Consider the following 18,489-nt stretch of genomic DNA (forward strand, 5'->3'; position numbering starts at 1 on the left):
TGAGATGTGTGTTTTACTTACTATTTGTGTGCAAGTCAAGCTTAATCTCATATTTGTTGTTTTCATATTTAAAAACAACAACTTTAAAGTGGGTGTAGTTAAAATTGATTACTCAGAAAATTCAGAAAATTAAAATTTTTATAAAAGAAATTATCCAAAGGCCTGTAGAAATCGCTTTCGGTGCGGACACTTTTTTCGCTTTTTTCATCAGGACAATGTACTGCCGTGGTATTTTTGTTATAGCCCTAACAAACACACACGTCGTTCCAGACCACCAAACAATTTCCTAAAATATAATTTGAATTATGACATACATATGTATGTATTATGAAATTAAGTTCATTACAAAAGTGATGTCGCAAGTATTTTCATATAAATTTTGCAGCCCCAGCACCTCCCGTTTTGTAGCATAGTGTTGATAATGTACAGCTTTATTGCAAACAATACAGAGTTTTATCTTTAGTTTTACATGCCAATGACTTGAACCTTTTCCCAACAGTACACATGTACAAACATACGCTCTCATGTTCCTACATTTCCCAGCCTAATCACGGAAATACTTCGTTGAAATAAAACAAAACATTTAGATTAAATTGTTTAGCAATTCTCGATTGTTTTTTTTTTCGTTTCTATTATTTAACTTTTATTCAATGTGAAGAAGAGTTTGAACAATGGAAAATGTATCATTCGTTAATAGCTGGTGTTTTCTTAACATACATTATATGTGATTCTTATTGTTATTTGTGTATATTGGGATGTAATGAAAACCAGTAATCCAAAAAGTTTTATTTTTTTACAAATGAAACACATCCAATGCGATAAAAGTTGTCAACTTAAACTTTGTTTAATAAAAATAACATTGCTTTCTTTACAACCCAATATCCATTATATAATACAATAAGTTGGCATCAATAGTTTTACTTAATAATAAAATTACTATAATAAACTTTTGTGTTTACCAAATCTGCGGTCGTATTCCGTGTGTGTGTGTGTGTGTGTAAAAATTAATTTTATAAGCAAGCAGTAACATTTGACATAATGTCAAATGTCATTCGGCATCGCCGTTGTTGATCTTGATGTTCGTTCTCATTATGGCCTTGTTTTCTTCACGTGGAGTTATGATTGTTATAGGGAACTGGATTTTTTTCATGATTATATTCGGCTTCCTCTCTTCACCACTGTCATTATTATTAATGTCAATGTCACTTATGTTGATATTGTGGTACCATTCAATCTACAACTTGCTTTTTTATTCATATCAAAAGTTGTTTTTCCAATTATAGCTAAAGTACTCCCCCATTGCACATCATTCCAATTTATTGACAGAACAAAATGGGCTTCGTCGTTGTATAAAACAATGCCACTGATTTTGATTTTCATTGTAAATATATGTATGTGAGTAGGTGTGACGTTTAGAGACTTAAAATTTAATTAACAGTTTGACGCACAATATCCGGCGGCAACATAAAATTGTTTTTCCTCAAAGGTATCTCACTCAATTGGCGGTCGATTGGTAGACGTGTATCATACAACGATGGAGATTGGCATATGATGGCAAACGTTCCAAAGATACATGACAGTGTAAATGTCCATAAAAAGAATCGATCCAAGACCATTGAAACAAACTTCCAATCCTCTATGATCTGAAAAAAAAAAATACACAAAACAAAGTGGTTAAGAAAAAATGAAATAAACAACACCTAAGCAGCCAAGTGGCTAAAACGAAATGAAAAGAAGTGAATGATAACAACAACTTTCAAATAAAAACATTTTCAATTAAGCTTAATGAAAAACCACCAAAAACTCATCATTTTAAGCATGAATTGCACAATTTTCCTAATTTCACTCTAATTGAAATTTCTCTGTCCAATACCGAGTGGAGCGGAAGAATGAAAGATGTTAAAGTTTTGAGGTTAACAGCTAATGAGTGGTCGGTTCCCTTTGACAAGACCTAGACCGCATAATCTTCTACAATATCCAGTTGTGCCAGGCCAGTTTATTTATATTTTTGTCTTGTTTTTTTGCTTTGCTGTTTCGAATGTGCGGAAAAAAACAAACAACAACACACGTTCATACATTGAGTTGTCTGAAGTCGTTAACCAATCAACATTTTTAGAAGACTGGTATCACCATTTTGTTGAAATGAAAATCTCGAACTAACATCAGTTCACTGTAGGCGAAATTCCTAATTAAACGAACTAAAATGCGATAAATTAAAGAAGTCTCTTTATACCTACCCTCCACCACATAATGGAAGATACATTAAGTTTATAATTCCGTGGTCATTCCGACCGCTTGTAACTCTTCGCAACAATCGTTTTAGTGCATTTATTTTTGATCAGCGTACAGTTGAGGCGCTCAGCGCCAAAACGGCCTAACCCACATGCCCGAAAAAATCAAACTGTCCATAAAGATCTAACCGGAACCTTTTAAAATAACTACTAAAAACTCCATATTGCATTGAAGAGCCATAAGTTATACTACCTTCTAAAATAATGCAATATGGAGTTTTTTAAGTATTAATTTTAAAATGTTCCAGTTAAATCATTATAGTCATGTCGGTTAGGCCGTTTTGGCGCTGAGCGCCTCAATTCTACTTCGATGTAGCCATGTCTGTCCGCTTGTGGAAATCACTATAGTGTTAGAACTGATTAAAGTAGGTGGACAACATTTTAGTCAAATGTATTGTAGGCCCGTAGATTGATAACACTATGCCCACTGAAAATGCAAACAAATTATAGTATGCATTTTTTGAAAGTGCATATTGAGACACAGCATATTCCACTCAACTGGCCCAACTGCTTAATCAAAGCACTCCTCGTCCCGATAACATATTAGGACAATGGCAAAACATTGCCCACTCCATGCAAACAGCCGCAAAATCAGTACTTGGATACCAGAGACCTCCACCAAGGAATCCATGATATGACCAGGAGTGTCGTGCTGCTACCAAAGAGAAAAATGCGGCATATAGGGCTACTTTACAATCAGTAGCAACGCGTAGCGCACGAGAGAGGTATCGGGAGAAAAGGAGAGAGGAGAAACTTCTTTTCCGCAGGAAAAAGAGAGAGATGGAAAAGCGGGAGTGTGAACAAATCGAGATGTACAGGAGAAAGAATGAAGTCCGTAAATTCTACCAAAGAGTGAAACATCAAACTGATGGCTTTGGAACTGGAACTGGCACATCCTCCTGTAGAGACCAGCAAGGTAATCTGGTAACTGATACAGATAGTGTGCTAAGGATATGGAAAGAGCATTTTTCCAAACTGTTGGTATCCAATAGTAGCGAAGTCGACGAAGATACCACAGATCCAATCCAAGAAGATGGTATTGAATGTATACCACCCGGCCAAGATGAGGTAAAGACAGCAATAAATCGGCTGAAGAATAAAAAGGCAGCAGGAGCTGATGGCCTACCAGCCGAGCTGTTTAAAACCGGAGGCGACACACTGATAAGGTGTATGCATCAGCTAGTTATCTGGCAGGAAGAACGCGTACCCGACGATTGGAACCTGAGCATCCTGTGCCCCGTCCATAAGAAAGGAGATAAGACTTTATGCTCCAACTATAGGGGCATAAGTCTTCTCCCTATCACATACAAAATAGTGTCAGGGATATTGTGAGAACGACTAAAGCCCATGGTCAACGAAATAATTGGACTATACTAATGCGGCTTTAGACCTGGCAAGTCCACCAATGACCAGATATTTACCCTGCGCCAAATCCTGGAGAAGACCCAAGAGATGCAGATCGACACCTACCACCTTTTTGTCGATTATAAAGTAGCCTTCGACAGCCCGCTACGTTCAAAGGTATTCCAAGCAATGTCTGAATTTGGTATCCCCGCAAAGCTCATCCGGCTTTGTAAAATGACTCTAACTGACACAAGATCTTCAGTTAAAATAGGAAAGAACCTCTCCGAAGAGTTTTGTGCCAAAAGAGGTTTCAGGCAAGGAGACAGCCTTTCGTGTGACCTTTTCAACATCTTGCTAGAAACGGTTATACGAGAGGCAAACGTCAAAAGAAGTGGCACAATCTACACCAATAGCCACATGTTACTCGCTTATGCTGATGATATAGACATCATGGGACGATCAATAAAAGAAGTAACCGATACCGAAGGTCGAAGGAGACTCTGCTAAAGTGGGTCTGGCGGTAAACGGCGAGAATACCAAGCTGATGGTGTCGACGCGTAATGCGTCCATTGAGATCGGACCAACTGTTGAAGTTGGTTCCTATAATTTTGAGGTAGTAAAAGACTTCGTATACCTCGGCACCGCCGTAAACACAACAAACGACATCAGTTGTGAAATAAAAAGAAGAATTGTATTGGCCAACAGATTCTACTTTGGCTTAAGTAAGCACTTTAAAAACAAAGCCACAACTCGTCAAACAAAAATAACGCTTTACAAAACACTGATACTACCCGTGCTGATGTATGGTTCCGAAGCATAGGTACTTGCGCAAGCAGATAAGGCAGTGCTTGGCGTGTTTGAGAGAAAAATTCTTCGAAAGATCTACGGACCGATCTGCGTTGACGGTGAATATCGACGTCGTATGAACCACGAACTGTATCTGCTATACAACGACATCAATATAGCTAAACGTATCGAGATGCAGCGATTGCGTTGGCTAGGCCATATAATAAGAAAGACCCGCTAAAAAGGCGTATAAATTCGAGCCACATGGCGGTGCACGCAGAATTGGCAGGCCAAAGAATAGATGGCGCAAACAAGTGGATGATTAGGTGGGTTTTGTTTTGTCAGATCCAGTTCGGATTTTATGGCCTCATCTAAACCGGGCAAAAACTAAAGTTTTTTGCATTTATTGGGCATTTATCTCAGAAATGATTGTATCCCTAAACTAGTGGAACTTATCTTTTGAACATATGAAAAACTCCATCTAGGGCATCAAAATCGATAAAATATAGAAAATTTTACATAATTGCTGAAATGCTGGTCAGTATCAGCTAAACTATTGGGAGTTGAACCAAGTAACCTTTTGCAAAAATCTTCCAAATAAAGTTCTCAGCAATTCCTTAGAACATTCTGAAACTCTAAAATCCTTACTTCATGTTGTTTTAGCGGTATTTTGCATCATATCTTTTGCAACACGTATTTCCAACACAGTTCACACCAACAGTTCATTCTCGCATTTCGAATTTCACCACATTATTGACATATATAACTGTAGGTCCCATGTCATTGAGCTAATATGAATGAATTGATTATTGACATATTTATTAAATTGTCGTTGATAAATATACTGAAAACAACGTGATAGAGTCATTTTACAACAATGGCATGTTCTGAAGAGTTGTGTATTTCATTCCAGTGAATATTTTCCAAAAGAAAACATTAAGAAAAAATTAACGGTTTTTATTAACGATATTTTATAAAATTTAAGGCAATAAATTAAGTTTTTCGAGTTCATTATTTCTACAAATATTTTATTCTTGCTCTTATCTACAAATTTGCTTCAGAGGCGAGATGAACATTCAAATAGGTTTCAGAGATATTGCCCAGAATTGCTTTGAAAAGTCAATATTTAAACATGTTTAGATGGGGCCATAAAATCCAAGCTGGATCTGACACAACAAAAACCAACAGGAGCTTTTTGTCGTTTGGGTCTGTACTTTCAAAAAATCCTTAACTCAAATTGTTTGCAAAAGATTACCTTAAAAATGTTGCACAGTGTAATACAATGTGAGGTGTGACGCCTAGAGACGCTTTAGCGAATTTTGAAGATATTGGGCCCATTTGACCACCGAATTGGTTGTAATTTGGTATTTTGTGTTTCCGAAGGTTAAAACATATTTCTACCAATAATTGTTCACACAAAACAAACATATAATTAATGAGGTGACGGCCCCTGATCGAAGATTCTTCCGAGTAAATCCGGCGCATAGAACCGGCCACCGTGGGACTTGCCCGTTTAAACTTGAAGGAACCAACAGTATTTTCGTTGTCCAAGAACCCCCAATATTTTCAATATACATATATATATATATATATATATATATATATATATATATATATATATATATATATATATATATATATATTCACCACAGATATTTCAAAAACATTTATTATGAAAAAAACATCAATAAAATATATTTTGTGACCGCAGATAACCAAAATATGAATAACAAGTAAGAAAAGCGTTAAGTTCGGTCGGGCCGAACTTTTTATACCCTCCACCACAAATTTCAGCCATTTCGGTGGATTAATGTGGCCACAACCTTCAAAATACCGAAATTCGGAAGGTACCGTTCTATGGGGGCTATATGATGGCGTGGACCTATACCTACAAATTTCTGGGGGAAAGTTTTATACGCCTAAGGAAGACTAAATACCAAATTTCCGCCATATCGGTGTGATAATGAGGCTAAAACGTTCAAAATATCGAAAATCGGGAGATATTGTATTATGGGGGCTATATCAACACGTGGACCTATATAAACATTTTATGGTAGAAATGTTTCTTAGCCTCTGGAAACACAAAATACAAAGTTACAACCGATTCTTTGGTCAAATGGGTCTAATACATTCAAAATATATTAAAATGGCGCGTACTTTATAAGGGGTCTTATGTGGGGACTATACCAAAACGTGGACCTATATAACCCAACTTTGGTAGGAATGTTTTCTGGCCTCTGAAGACACAAAATACCAAATTACAACCTATTCTGTGGTCAAATGGGTCTAATACATTCAAAATATATTAAAATGACGCGTACTTTATATGGGGGCTATACCAAAACGTGGACCTATATAACCCAACTTTGATAGGAATATTTTTTGGCCTCTGGATACACAGCACCAAATTACAACCAATTCGGTTGTAAAATGGGCCAAATATCTTAAAAATTCCTTAAAACGACGACGCGTCACGCGTCATTTTGTATGGGGGCTATACGAAAGCGTGGACCTACATAGCCCGCTTTCAATACCAAAAGTCCTACGTAAATATAACATATTTTCCCAAAATTTCAACAACCTACGTCAATCCGTTCGGACGCTAGAGTGATTTCCACAGACGGACAGACAGACGGACAGACGGACGGACATGGCTATATCGATGTAGAATTGCACGCTGATTAAGAATATATATATACTTTGTGGGGTCTACAATGATTATTTCGAGTAGTTACATACGTAGTGACAAACTTAATATACCCCCATCCTATGGTGGAGGGTATAAAAACGGTAGAATATGGACCTAAATCATATATAAAAGCGAAAGCTTCTGGAAATGTTAAATATTATAGCTACAAATTTCTTTTTTTCAAACACTCATAATGGAATTTGATTTGGAACATTTCTCCTTTTGACACAATCCCCAAACAGTGAAGTATTTTAGGAGATTTTGACGCCGTATGGAATACATTTTAATTAAGAGTCTATGGGCCATTATTATATGTGTTCTTTTACTATCTGATGGATTTGAAAACGCAAAATAAACCAATTTGGAGGCATTAAAAATATAGTTTTTACATTGAAAGTTAACGCCAGGAAGTTCCTCCTTGAAATTCAATCATCACTTTTAACTTTATGTTAACCGGAACGCTATAAATCTGTTCAGTAAATCCAAAATATAACAAAAGAAGACTTATATTAATGGGGGTAAAAGTTTAACAAATAATTTCTACCTATAATATCTAATTTTGTAACGTCATTTTCTTAACTAAATATCTTACTCAGATATCTAGTTTGTTCTGGGAATTATAGTGAAATTTTGTTTAGAATTTTTCTTCTTTTAACAACTTTCGTCTAAATCTAAAATTCATGTTACTTTCATGCATCAACTCGAAAAAAAAAACAAAACAAATTTATTAAAAAACTATTTGGGTGTTTTGTTGATATATATTACAAACACATATTTAATTTATTCGGCGACTTAACTTGTGGGACAAAACTTAATAAACTCAGAACGTGATTTTACTTTTGGCAGATTCCTGGCGTTTAGTTACGATTTAGAGTTTTGGGGTATTGAGGGACCTATAGTAAAATTTTATGAAAAATAATTTTGTAGAATATTTTGATCTGATACGATCACATTTTAAAGGAGTTTTTAAAAGTTTTTGAAAAAAAGGGCCAAAAAGACGCCTTTAGTGACTCGCATGAGGGTTAATTTTTTCATAAAAAGATACCCCGCATTGTTGTCAGAAATATTGCCAAAGACACTTTATACCTAAAATGCAACGATTCCAAGGAATCTGATGTCGAATATGTCAAAACCTGTAGAAATGGGCGGAACTTGCCACACCTATTTAGGTTACTTCCCGACGTAAACTTTCAAAACGCCGATACACGTGTCTTCTTTTTTTCGGCCCTCTTTAATAATCTGTGCGGGGTTTCTTGTAATTTTGAAAAAAGTTTTATTTTGTTGTGCAGTGTTATTAATACACGTTAAGGTACTGTCTCAAATAAAACACGGCTTGCCCTTTGTTTGTTCCATTGTAGGCCTTCTGGCGTATACTTTATGTATATATTAAATATCCATACTGAAAATAATCATACGCCATATTTCCCACAATTTTCAGATTATTATATTTTGTAACAACCAATATGGGGGTGGGAAATGTCAAGTGGAAAAATTCGGTTAGTAGATCAAAACCTCAAAAGTGTTTTGGGTTCTCAGGCCAAACTTTTTTTAGAGCACCTTATACACATAACCATAACTAATGGCAATAGGCTCCCAACATTTAGCGCTAAACTTCGCAAGATTAAAGACAAAGCTTTGAAATTTGGTACAGATATTTGTATTACATATAGAGTCATTACACTATAGGTATTTTTTTTTGCATTTATAATAACGCGAATCATCTAATTTGATTTCAAGAAAGAACATGTCAAATTATAGGGATATAATTATAGGGATGTGCAATTTGTTTTCAAAAATATTCAAAATTAGCGGTATAAATCGATGTCAAATTCAAAACTTCGAAGGCAAAAAAAAAATATTAAAAAAGATTAAAACTCAGAGCAGAATTTAAACGCAATTTGTAAGAGTTTGGTAATAATCAAATACATGGATATTCTATTCAGTGGAATAGTGGCGGTGTGTACTTTCTGTTTTAAGATATAATTTTCTTTAAAATGTTTGTTATTGTGTGAAAAATCGGCATAGAGGATACAACCTAAGAAACTTGTTTGTTACAAAATTATAGTTTTATTATATTAGCTTTAGCAATAAAAGCATCAAACAACAATCATTTTGTCATTGGACAGGAACAAATTGAGTTCGTAAACAAATTCTGCTATCTGGGAAGCATGATCTCAACCGAAAGCAGTGCACAGGCTGACATTGAATTCAGAATTGGTAAAGCCAACAGCGCCTTCTTTCAATTAAGAAACATCTGGAACTCAAGGGTTATACTAACGAAGTCAAAAATCAACATATTCAAATCAAACGTTCTGTCAGTACTATTGTATAGTTGCGAATCATGGTTAACAACAACAACCCTTAACAACAAATTGCAAAGCTTCACAAACAGATGCTTGCGATCTATTTTAAAAATCTGGTGGCCAAATGTAATAAGCAATGAAAATCTGTACAAAAAATTTGATATAGAACCTATTCCCGTTATAATAAAAAGAAGGAAGTGGCAATGGATTGGTCACACATTGCGAAAAGAACAAGATGAGATATGTCGCCAAGCCCTAGACTGGAACCCCCAAGGGCACAGAAGGAAGGGTCGGCCAAAGACCACTTGGAGAAGAAGCCTGATGAAGGAAGTGGAGAGCAGCGGCAGTAGCTGGAATGAAATTAAACGTATTGCGAATGATAGAATAGTTTGGAAAAACTTTGTAAAGGCCCTATGCTCCCCAAGGAGTTAAGTGGAAATAAAGAAGAAGAAGAATTATATTACTTACTATTTGTATGTAAGTCAAGCTTTTTTATTATAAACTTTTACAAAATTATCTGACTTTGTCTGAAATTCTAATACCGGCAATATCTTCAGAAAAGGGTTCTGAAGTTGCGATTTGTTGCGTTTTTTTGAGTTATATAATTTTTTGTAGGCGCCTTCCTTGCAGAAAAAAATATTTTTTGTTAATTTTTGGTTTTGTGAAGGAAATATTAAGCACAAAACCATTCGCTTTGAAATAAAAAGACATTTTCTTTAAAGAAATATTCACGATGTGCTGTAAAAATGGACAGACGTGTCGTGGTCAACATTTTTGTTAATTACAGCTGTAATACGGTCGAACTAATTATCATGTTTACACGTTTTATTTGGTCCTTTTAAACATATGTACATATATTGTTTATAAAGATCTATTCGTGAATCAACATATCAATGTGTATAAAAATCTTTTGGCGGATCAACATTTTAGTTCGTTATAACTGTGTTTTCCTTTTAACAGCGTTCATTGGGTTGGAATGAATAAATCAGGTAATATAATTATAAGGGGTAGAAACAACAAAATTTGTTCGTTATATCCGGCGTTCGGGTGACGTAGGGGATGAATGATACCAAGCAACGGTCTTGACCGGCTTTAACATGGCAAAGCCCAGGATTTATCTTGGTCCCTCTTTCATCTCAAGTGGACACTGACCTCCCCGTGGTGTCACCTGGGGAACTGCCTTTAACACCCGTTAAAGGTAGTGAGCTAACATGTGCCGCGCGTTCACCCATAAGAACGTTAAAAACTTGGGTTTGGGCGTCGGGTTAGTAACCCTCCCCTAGAAAAAACATCCTACTATGAAAAAACGAAAAAAAGAAAAACAAACCCCTCTAAAGTTGACGAACCCCGCAAACGTTTTAAGGACCATGATCTGCGAATCTGCACCTGGAATGTTCGCACTCTTTATAGAGAAGGTGCAGTCTTCGCATTGGCAGACGTACTTGAAAAGTACAAGGCCGATATTACTGCCATACAGGAAATACGATGGATTGGGAAAGGCGTCACAACAACACCTAAAGGTGACGCACTGTATTATAGCTGCCATGACGTAAAGCATGAGTTTGGTTGCGGATTCGTAGTTAGTCGGAGACTAAAACATCTGGTCTCCAGCTTCACCCCAGTGAATGAAAGACTTGCTGCAATTCGAATAAAAGCTAAATTCTTCAACATCAGCTTTATTTGCGCTCATGCTCCCACTGAAGAAAAGGACGAACAGACCAAAGATATATTTTACGAGGGCTTAGAAGAAACATACGACCGTTGCCCTGCCCATGACATTAAAATCATTCTAGGCGATTTTAATGCCAAAATTGGAAAGGAGAATATCTTTGGCCCAACAGTCGGGAAATTCAGTCTCCACAGTGAAACATCTGACAATGGTATGAGTTAGCAGTACCAGATTTAATCATCTCGATATTCATAAGGGCACCTGGCTGTCTCCAGATCAAAGAACAAGTAATCAAATTGATCATGTTGTAATAGATGGAAGACATTCATCCAGCGTGTTGGATGTACGATCGTTCCGAGGCGCAAACATTGATTCGGACCACTACCTTGTTGCAGCAAAGGTACGTACCCGTCTAAACGTTGCAAATAAAGCACGAACAGACACAACGCGGAAGTTGGACATCGATAGGCTGCAAACACAACAGATAGCCACAGCATATTCCACTCAACTAGCCCAATTGCTTAACGCGAGCACTCCTTGTCCCGATAACATAACAGCACAATGGCAACATATTGCCCACTCCATGCAAACAGCCGCAAAATCCATACTTGGATTCCAGAGACCTCCACAAAGGAATTCATGGTATGACCAGGAGTGTCGTGCTGCTACCGAAGAGAAAAATGCGGCATATAGAGCTACTTTACAATCAGTAGCAACGCGTAGCGCACGAGAGAGATATCGGGAGAAAAGGAGAGAAGAGAAACGTCTTTTCCGCAAGAAAAAGAGAGAAATGGAAAAGCGGGAGTGTGAAAAAATCGAGATGTACAGGAGCCAGAATGAAGTCCGAAAATTCTACCAAAGAGTGAAACATCAAACAGATGGCTTTGGTACAGGCACATCCTCCTGTAGAGACCAGCAAGGTAATCTGGTAACTGATACAGATAGTGTACTCAGGATATGGAAAGAACATTTTTTAAATCTGTTGGTATCCAATAGCAGCGAAGACGACGAAGATACCACAGTCCCAATCCCAGAAGATGGTATTGAATGTATACCGCCCAGCCAAGATGAGGTAAGGGCAGCAATAAATCGGCTGAAGAATAATAAGGCAGCAGGGGCCGATGGCTTACCAGCCGAGCTGTTTAAATCCGGAGGCGACGCGCTGATAAGGTGTATGCATCAGCTAGTTAGCACCATCTGGCAGGAAGAATGCGTACCCGACGATTGGAACCTGAGCATCCTATGTCCCGTCCACAAGAAAGGAGATAAGACTGTATGCTCCAACTATATGGGCATAAGTCTTCTCCCTATTGCCTATAAGATAGTGTCAGGGATATTGTGCGAACGACTAAAGCCAATGGTCAACGAAATAATTGGACCATACCAATGTGGCTTTAGACCTGGCAAGTCCACCATTGACCAGATATTTACCCTGCGGCAAATCCTCGAGAAGACCCAAGAGATGCAGATCGACACATTTCACCTTTTTGTCGATTATAAAGCAGCATTCGACAGTCCCCTCCGATCAAAGGTATTCCACGCAATGTCTGAATTTGGTATCCCCGCAAAGCTCATCCGGCTTTGTAAGATGACTTTAACTGATACTAGGTCCTCAGTTAAAATTGGAAAGAACCTCTCCGAAGAATTTTGTACCAAAAGAGGTTTCAGACAAGGAGACAGCCTTTCGTGTGACCTATTCAACATTTTGCTGGAAAAGGTAATACGAGATGCAAATGTCAAAAGAAATGGCACAATTTACACCAATAGCCACATGTTACTTGCCTATGCTGATGACATAGACATCATGGGACGGTCAGTAAAGGAAGTAACTGATACCTTTAGGAAGGTCGAAGCAGAATCTGCGAAAGTGGGTCTGGCGGTAAACGGCGAAAAGACCAAATTGATAGTGTCGACGCGCAAAGCGTCCATAGAGCTCGGGCCAACTGTGGAAGTTGGTACCTACAATTTTGAGGTAGTTAAAGACTTCGTCTACCTCGGCACTGCCATAAACACAACAAACAACATCAGTTGTGAAATAAGAAGAAGAATTGTATTGGCCAACAGATGCTACTATGGTCTAAGTAAGCAATTTAAAAACAAAGCCACATCTCGTCAAACAAAAATAACACTATACAAAACGCTGATACTACCCGTGCTAATGTATGGCTCCGAAGCATGGGTACTTGCGCAAGCAGATAAGGCAGTGCTTGGTGTGTTTGAGAGGAAAATTCTTCGAAAGATCTACGGGCCGATTTGCGTTGACGGTGAATATCGACGTCGTATGAACCACGAGCTATATAAGCTATACAAAGACATGAATATAGTTAAACGTATCGAGATGCAACGATTGCGTTGGCTAGGCCATATCATGAGAATGAGCGATGATGAACCCGCTAAAAAGGCGTATTAATGCATGCCACATGGCGGTGCACGCAGAATCGGTAGGCCTAAGCTTCAATGGAGCATACAAGTGGATGAAGAAATGGAAATGCGCGGTATTCCAAAAAGTCAAGCGAAAAGATGGAGATCTTTTATGTTCTGTAATGGGCCAACTAAGTAATATCCGGCGTTCGTTATAAACGTGTTCGACAATAAAATTCTTATTTCAGCTTACCTTAATCATTAAAAATGTATAAAAAGCCCACAGGACCATCGTTATTGATTGTTTCCTCAAAAACAGACCAAATTACCTATGCTGCATTGGTACAAACAAATGGGTCATGTAGGTCTACGTTTTGTTCTACCCCCATATATGGGTATATCCCGATTTCGAGTATTTTTTACGCTTTACCCATATTTTCTATCTAATTTTGACAAATGTTGGTATTTTGAGTTCTTATTAAATAGAAACCCTCCATGCAAAAAATCATCAATATAAATCCACGGTTGGTATAGCACTCATATATTGGTACCCCCGATTTAAGCCTTTTCGATGTTCTTGGGCACATTTTGCAATGGATTAGGCTTTAATTTGATATATTTTCAATGTAGGTACATGTTTCGGAGTAGCCCCCATGTGAAGGTACCTTCAGATCTTACTTATTTCGAAGGTCTTGGACACGTTCTCCAATCGATTTGGACCATTGTATTTCTACTTTAATGTAAGCCTGGTTTCTGTAACCATTCGACCGACCTAAAAACAAAACATTTTTTTGTGATTGAAACTCCTTCTCCCTAAATTTCCATTTGACCCTAAAACCTTATATATGAAATTTTATGACGATCGGTTATGGTGCCACACAGGCGTTCTTTGTTTCCATAGTAATTTGTATGGGGCCAAAGATGCATTTTCACGAAAATTCTCTAAAAGCCGCATTTATACTCCAATCGATGAATATTGTTTACCAGTTTATTGTTGTGGTTAAAAGACGAATCCTGCAAAAACTGTGAAAATCTGCTCGAATTTTGATATAGCTCCGGTAGGCCGATTTTAGGTATTTTGGGCCCTATATAGCTATATCGGAAAAAATAGGGGTAGGAGTTTCGTTTTTTGACGTTATAATAACCATAACTTTTAAAGGTATTTCTTCTTTTACACAAAGGCAGCAATTTTCCAGGTACTCGGTGTAGAAATTTGCATATGTTTCTTCTGTTTTGCATTTGTCTACAATATACCTGCACTTTTCCGATGATAGTAACACATTATTCCAATTGTTTTGCTTCCTTAATAAAAAGTATTCGTAAAACTTTATAACCTTAATAAAATTTGGGTTTTGTTGGTGCTGGCCGTTTCAGTCAGTAAGTATTTATTATTTAGTAATACGAGATAAAAACCACGGTACATTTTTGTGAAACAGAAGATCAAAGCCTTGGGGTTGTTATTTTGAGTCTACCTTAGTTTTGCAGCTGATTCCCCGAACAATACCTCATAATATGTTATACATACTCGACAATTTGTTTACTCTGCACTTCAACACTTACCTCATTATCCTTATCTGCATCCTTAATGTGTTGCGCTATAAAACGAACTGCACGCAGAGCTTGCAAAACTTCAGGTGTCAGGCGTCGCGGTATTACATTGTCTGAATCTGTGAAGAGATACACGAAACACAAAACCAAAACAATGAGAAAATTATTTATAAAAACAAAAAACATTATATTTGTTAATCCGTCGATTACAGCTTACCTATAGATGGCTGAACACCATTGTCATAGGTGGCATCTTGTCCATCTTTGAAATCACATGGATAATCACTAATGCTATCTCTGGAAACAAAAACATCAAAGAAACCGCAAAAAAACCAAGTTTACAATTTTGTCCTGTTGTCCGTTTTGCAAACAAACCTTACCTCACATCGATTTCATTCGTGTAACCATTGTATTCCGGATAGTTATTGAAATCCGGCATTTCAATTGGGGAACGTTGCATAAACATTATTTTGGGCATGAACGTTATGAAAACGGTTCGTACCCAGGGTGACATATTGTGGGTGGAGGGTGACCTGGGACAAGTCATATGCGAGGTGCATTAGATAGATTTTAAATAGAAGAGATGCACGAATAAAACGGTGTTTTGAGAAAATTAAATTACAATCGAGAAAGAGATAAAGAAACGGGAAAGTGAAAGAGGTGAAGAAGGAGAAAAGATCATAGTGGCCAAGTGACAATCGGTTACTTCAACTTACCGGAAATGAATATTCAGGACACAGACCGTTGTCCAGACAGACAACGATACCAAGATCATTGTAAATAGGAGGTATTTGCCAAGCAGTGGTACCGCCAAGGATGTTGGCGGTATAATTTCGGCCAACAGCAAGAAGAACACAGTCAAAGACACAAGAATAGAAATACATAACGTAACCTGTCAACGATATGTAAATCGCACATGTACTTGCGGTCCAGATCATGCCAGCTCCAGGGCTAGGCATGCTGGCCGCGTACACAAAGTGTGTTGAGTGGTTATGTCCATTACTCTTGTAATACTCATGTTGCATTTTTCAATAAAATGTAAATATTTTCAATTTTCATTTTCTCGATTATTGATTTCATATTTTTTTTTTTTTTTTTTTTTTTATTTCATTTTTTTTCAATTGGCATCTAAACAAAATTGGGGGACACTGAGCCAGATAGACACACACACATCACGTACGGTGGTGCTTAACCAACTCAATGTACATTTATTTATCCACATACTTGTGATGGCAAATACTTTGACAATCGGACATCACAAAATCTCAATATCAAGTAGTCAAAAAACAAATACAATTATGGCAATACTCAATTTAAAATGGGGTTTAAGGGTTAATAGGGTTCATACATACATAGATATATATAGCCAAAATGACAAATTACATACATACGTTTTACATTGATCTACACTGAAAACAAAAATGTTGTCCCAACATCTAGCAGTTCTACAGGTATGAGGAATGGTTAATTATTGGTGTTACTGGACTCAATGGAAGACAGTTGGCAAATTCCATTTGGGTTAACGAAGTGCTATCCCATATACATATGTATGAATGAATGATAACAAACGAGTACCCCCCGTCATGAATTCGTACACATGTGCATCAAAGACCAACACAAATGTTTACTACATAAGACCACGCTTAAACGTCTTTTAGACTATACACTTATGCGATGATTAAGTGAATTTTCTCGATTTATTTGACATATACTGTATGAAAATGACAACTTAAATTCACTGGATTTGCTAAAACCGGCATAGTCAAAATGTACTGTTATGTTGACAAATTGTGTAATATAGCGAAGACTATTCATAGATATGTATATTCAGTGTAGTGGAATACGCGTTATCTATTCTAGATTAATGAAGATGTAATGTAGCATTTAGCGACTTAGAATATAAAAGCAAAAATTTGAACTAAACGTTTAAATTTAAATCAGCAACACTGTTGCTATCGGTAAGTTGCAGCCCCAACATTTTCTGTTCAATTCTGTTGTTAACTAGACACAGAAAAACATTACCGAAGTGCGATTTTCTAGCATGTAAGCGAACAAAAACTGCTGTGGCAAACTAATGACATTAAACAAAGACTCTAGGTTGGTTCTGTATCAAACAAATAGCTCGCTATAAAACTATTGTCTGGTATTTTCATGAATATATTGTAGCATTAATGTCCGACCAATTGTCTCCAAATGAATTCCCTATGTTTCACTGGTATGCATTGATTCGCAATTTCCGATTGTCGCAATTCAACATTTAACATGAAATTAAACTATTTCAACATGTATGTGTCATTCGTACTTTATTTATATACTATGTGTAACAATCAATCAACACGTATTTAAGTATAACATTATGTATGCATGTGAAGCTCAATGACTGATTATGACAAAATATTTTTTTATTCGAATGGATGATCCTATTAAACGCATACATATGCATGCATATATGTAGCATATGAATGACCCCCGTTTAACCCAATGTACATACTAACAATACGGACAGACAGCAGAACGAATTAAACGAACGAACGAACGAGCGAACTAACGAACAAACGATCGAACGAATCCTAAACATGAACAATACACCGATCAAAATCAATATCCATAGCTTACGAATACATTCGATGATATTTACGTTATGAGATTTCTCTAGTCTTGAACTAACACAAAAGTTGCATTCGCCATTTGGGGTGAACTCTCGAGTAAAACTCTTTTGTGTTAATTGTTGTTGTGGTTTGAGTTGAATGAAATGTGTTAGAGGGATAGAAGAAGAAGAAGCGACAGGATAGCGTACTGGAAGCAGGAGTTAAGACACATCAATAGTTCACTTGTTCTCAGTGTGAGTGTGTGCGTGTAAATATAGTTGGTCAAAAATGTAATTATTTTGTTAGTTTGTTCAGTTTTGCAGTTTTCCATAAATATATGTATGTATATCGATCGTTAATAAAAGTAACAAAAAACAAAACTAAACAAAAATACATGCAAATTGATTAAGTTATAGAAAAGACTTTTAATAAATATTGATTTTGTTTTTTTTTTCTAATTAACGAACAAAACAAACATCTACGTTATATATGAAGCTGCTACCATTTCTGCCAATTGAATTACAAAATCAGATTAGAAAACTGACAATATGTCTTATAAATGTTTCGAATGCATTTTGATTTTGACACAATAAGGAGCGAGAAAAACGTGTACTTGCCTTTTCGCCAGAATCACTTGGCAAATAAAATACCAACACCGTAAGGAATGTCAGAGCTACGCACGGAATAATCAAGTTAACGGTGTAGAATAGGGTTTTGCGGCGCATGGTTAACTTAAATGTAATATCTGCAAAAACAATAAAGTGTAAATAAATGTAAAAGTAAAACATTAAAGTAATGATCTGTTCCAGAACTGCAAGAATCTACTAATTTCTACTATTTTTTCCGATAACATAAAGGAAAAAATGTTATCGTAGTAAAAAATAGTAGCTTCTTGCAAGTTCTGGAGCAG

At 36.7% G+C, this 18,489-nt stretch overlaps 1 protein-coding gene across 4 annotated transcripts in view; it reads right to left on the bottom strand.

Moving 5' to 3' along the window:
• Positions 1–582: 582 nt before the first annotated feature.
• nAChRbeta2 (nicotinic acetylcholine receptor beta2) overlaps positions 583–18,489 on the bottom strand; it is a 53,621-nt gene continuing 35,714 nt past the window's right edge. For all 4 annotated transcript variants that reach the window (XM_073958823.1, XM_073958814.1, XM_073958795.1 and 1 more), the window contains exons 6-11: positions 18,197–18,324; positions 15,708–15,883; positions 15,372–15,524; positions 15,209–15,288; positions 15,004–15,110; positions 583–1,643 (exon numbers count right to left, since the gene is read on the bottom strand). In XM_073958823.1, coding sequence (XP_073814924.1) covers positions 1,428–1,643; positions 15,004–15,110; positions 15,209–15,288; positions 15,372–15,524; positions 15,708–15,883; positions 18,197–18,324 — 860 coding nt within the window. In that variant the 3' untranslated portion in view covers positions 583–1,427. The remainder of the gene's footprint in view (positions 1,644–15,003; positions 15,111–15,208; positions 15,289–15,371; positions 15,525–15,707; positions 15,884–18,196; positions 18,325–18,489) is intronic.

The sequence above is a fragment of the Musca autumnalis genome, unplaced genomic scaffold, assembly GCF_047663935.1.
Source record: "Musca autumnalis isolate F117 unplaced genomic scaffold, ASM4766393v1 scaffold_1, whole genome shotgun sequence".
NCBI lineage: Eukaryota > Metazoa > Arthropoda > Insecta > Diptera > Muscidae > Musca > Musca autumnalis.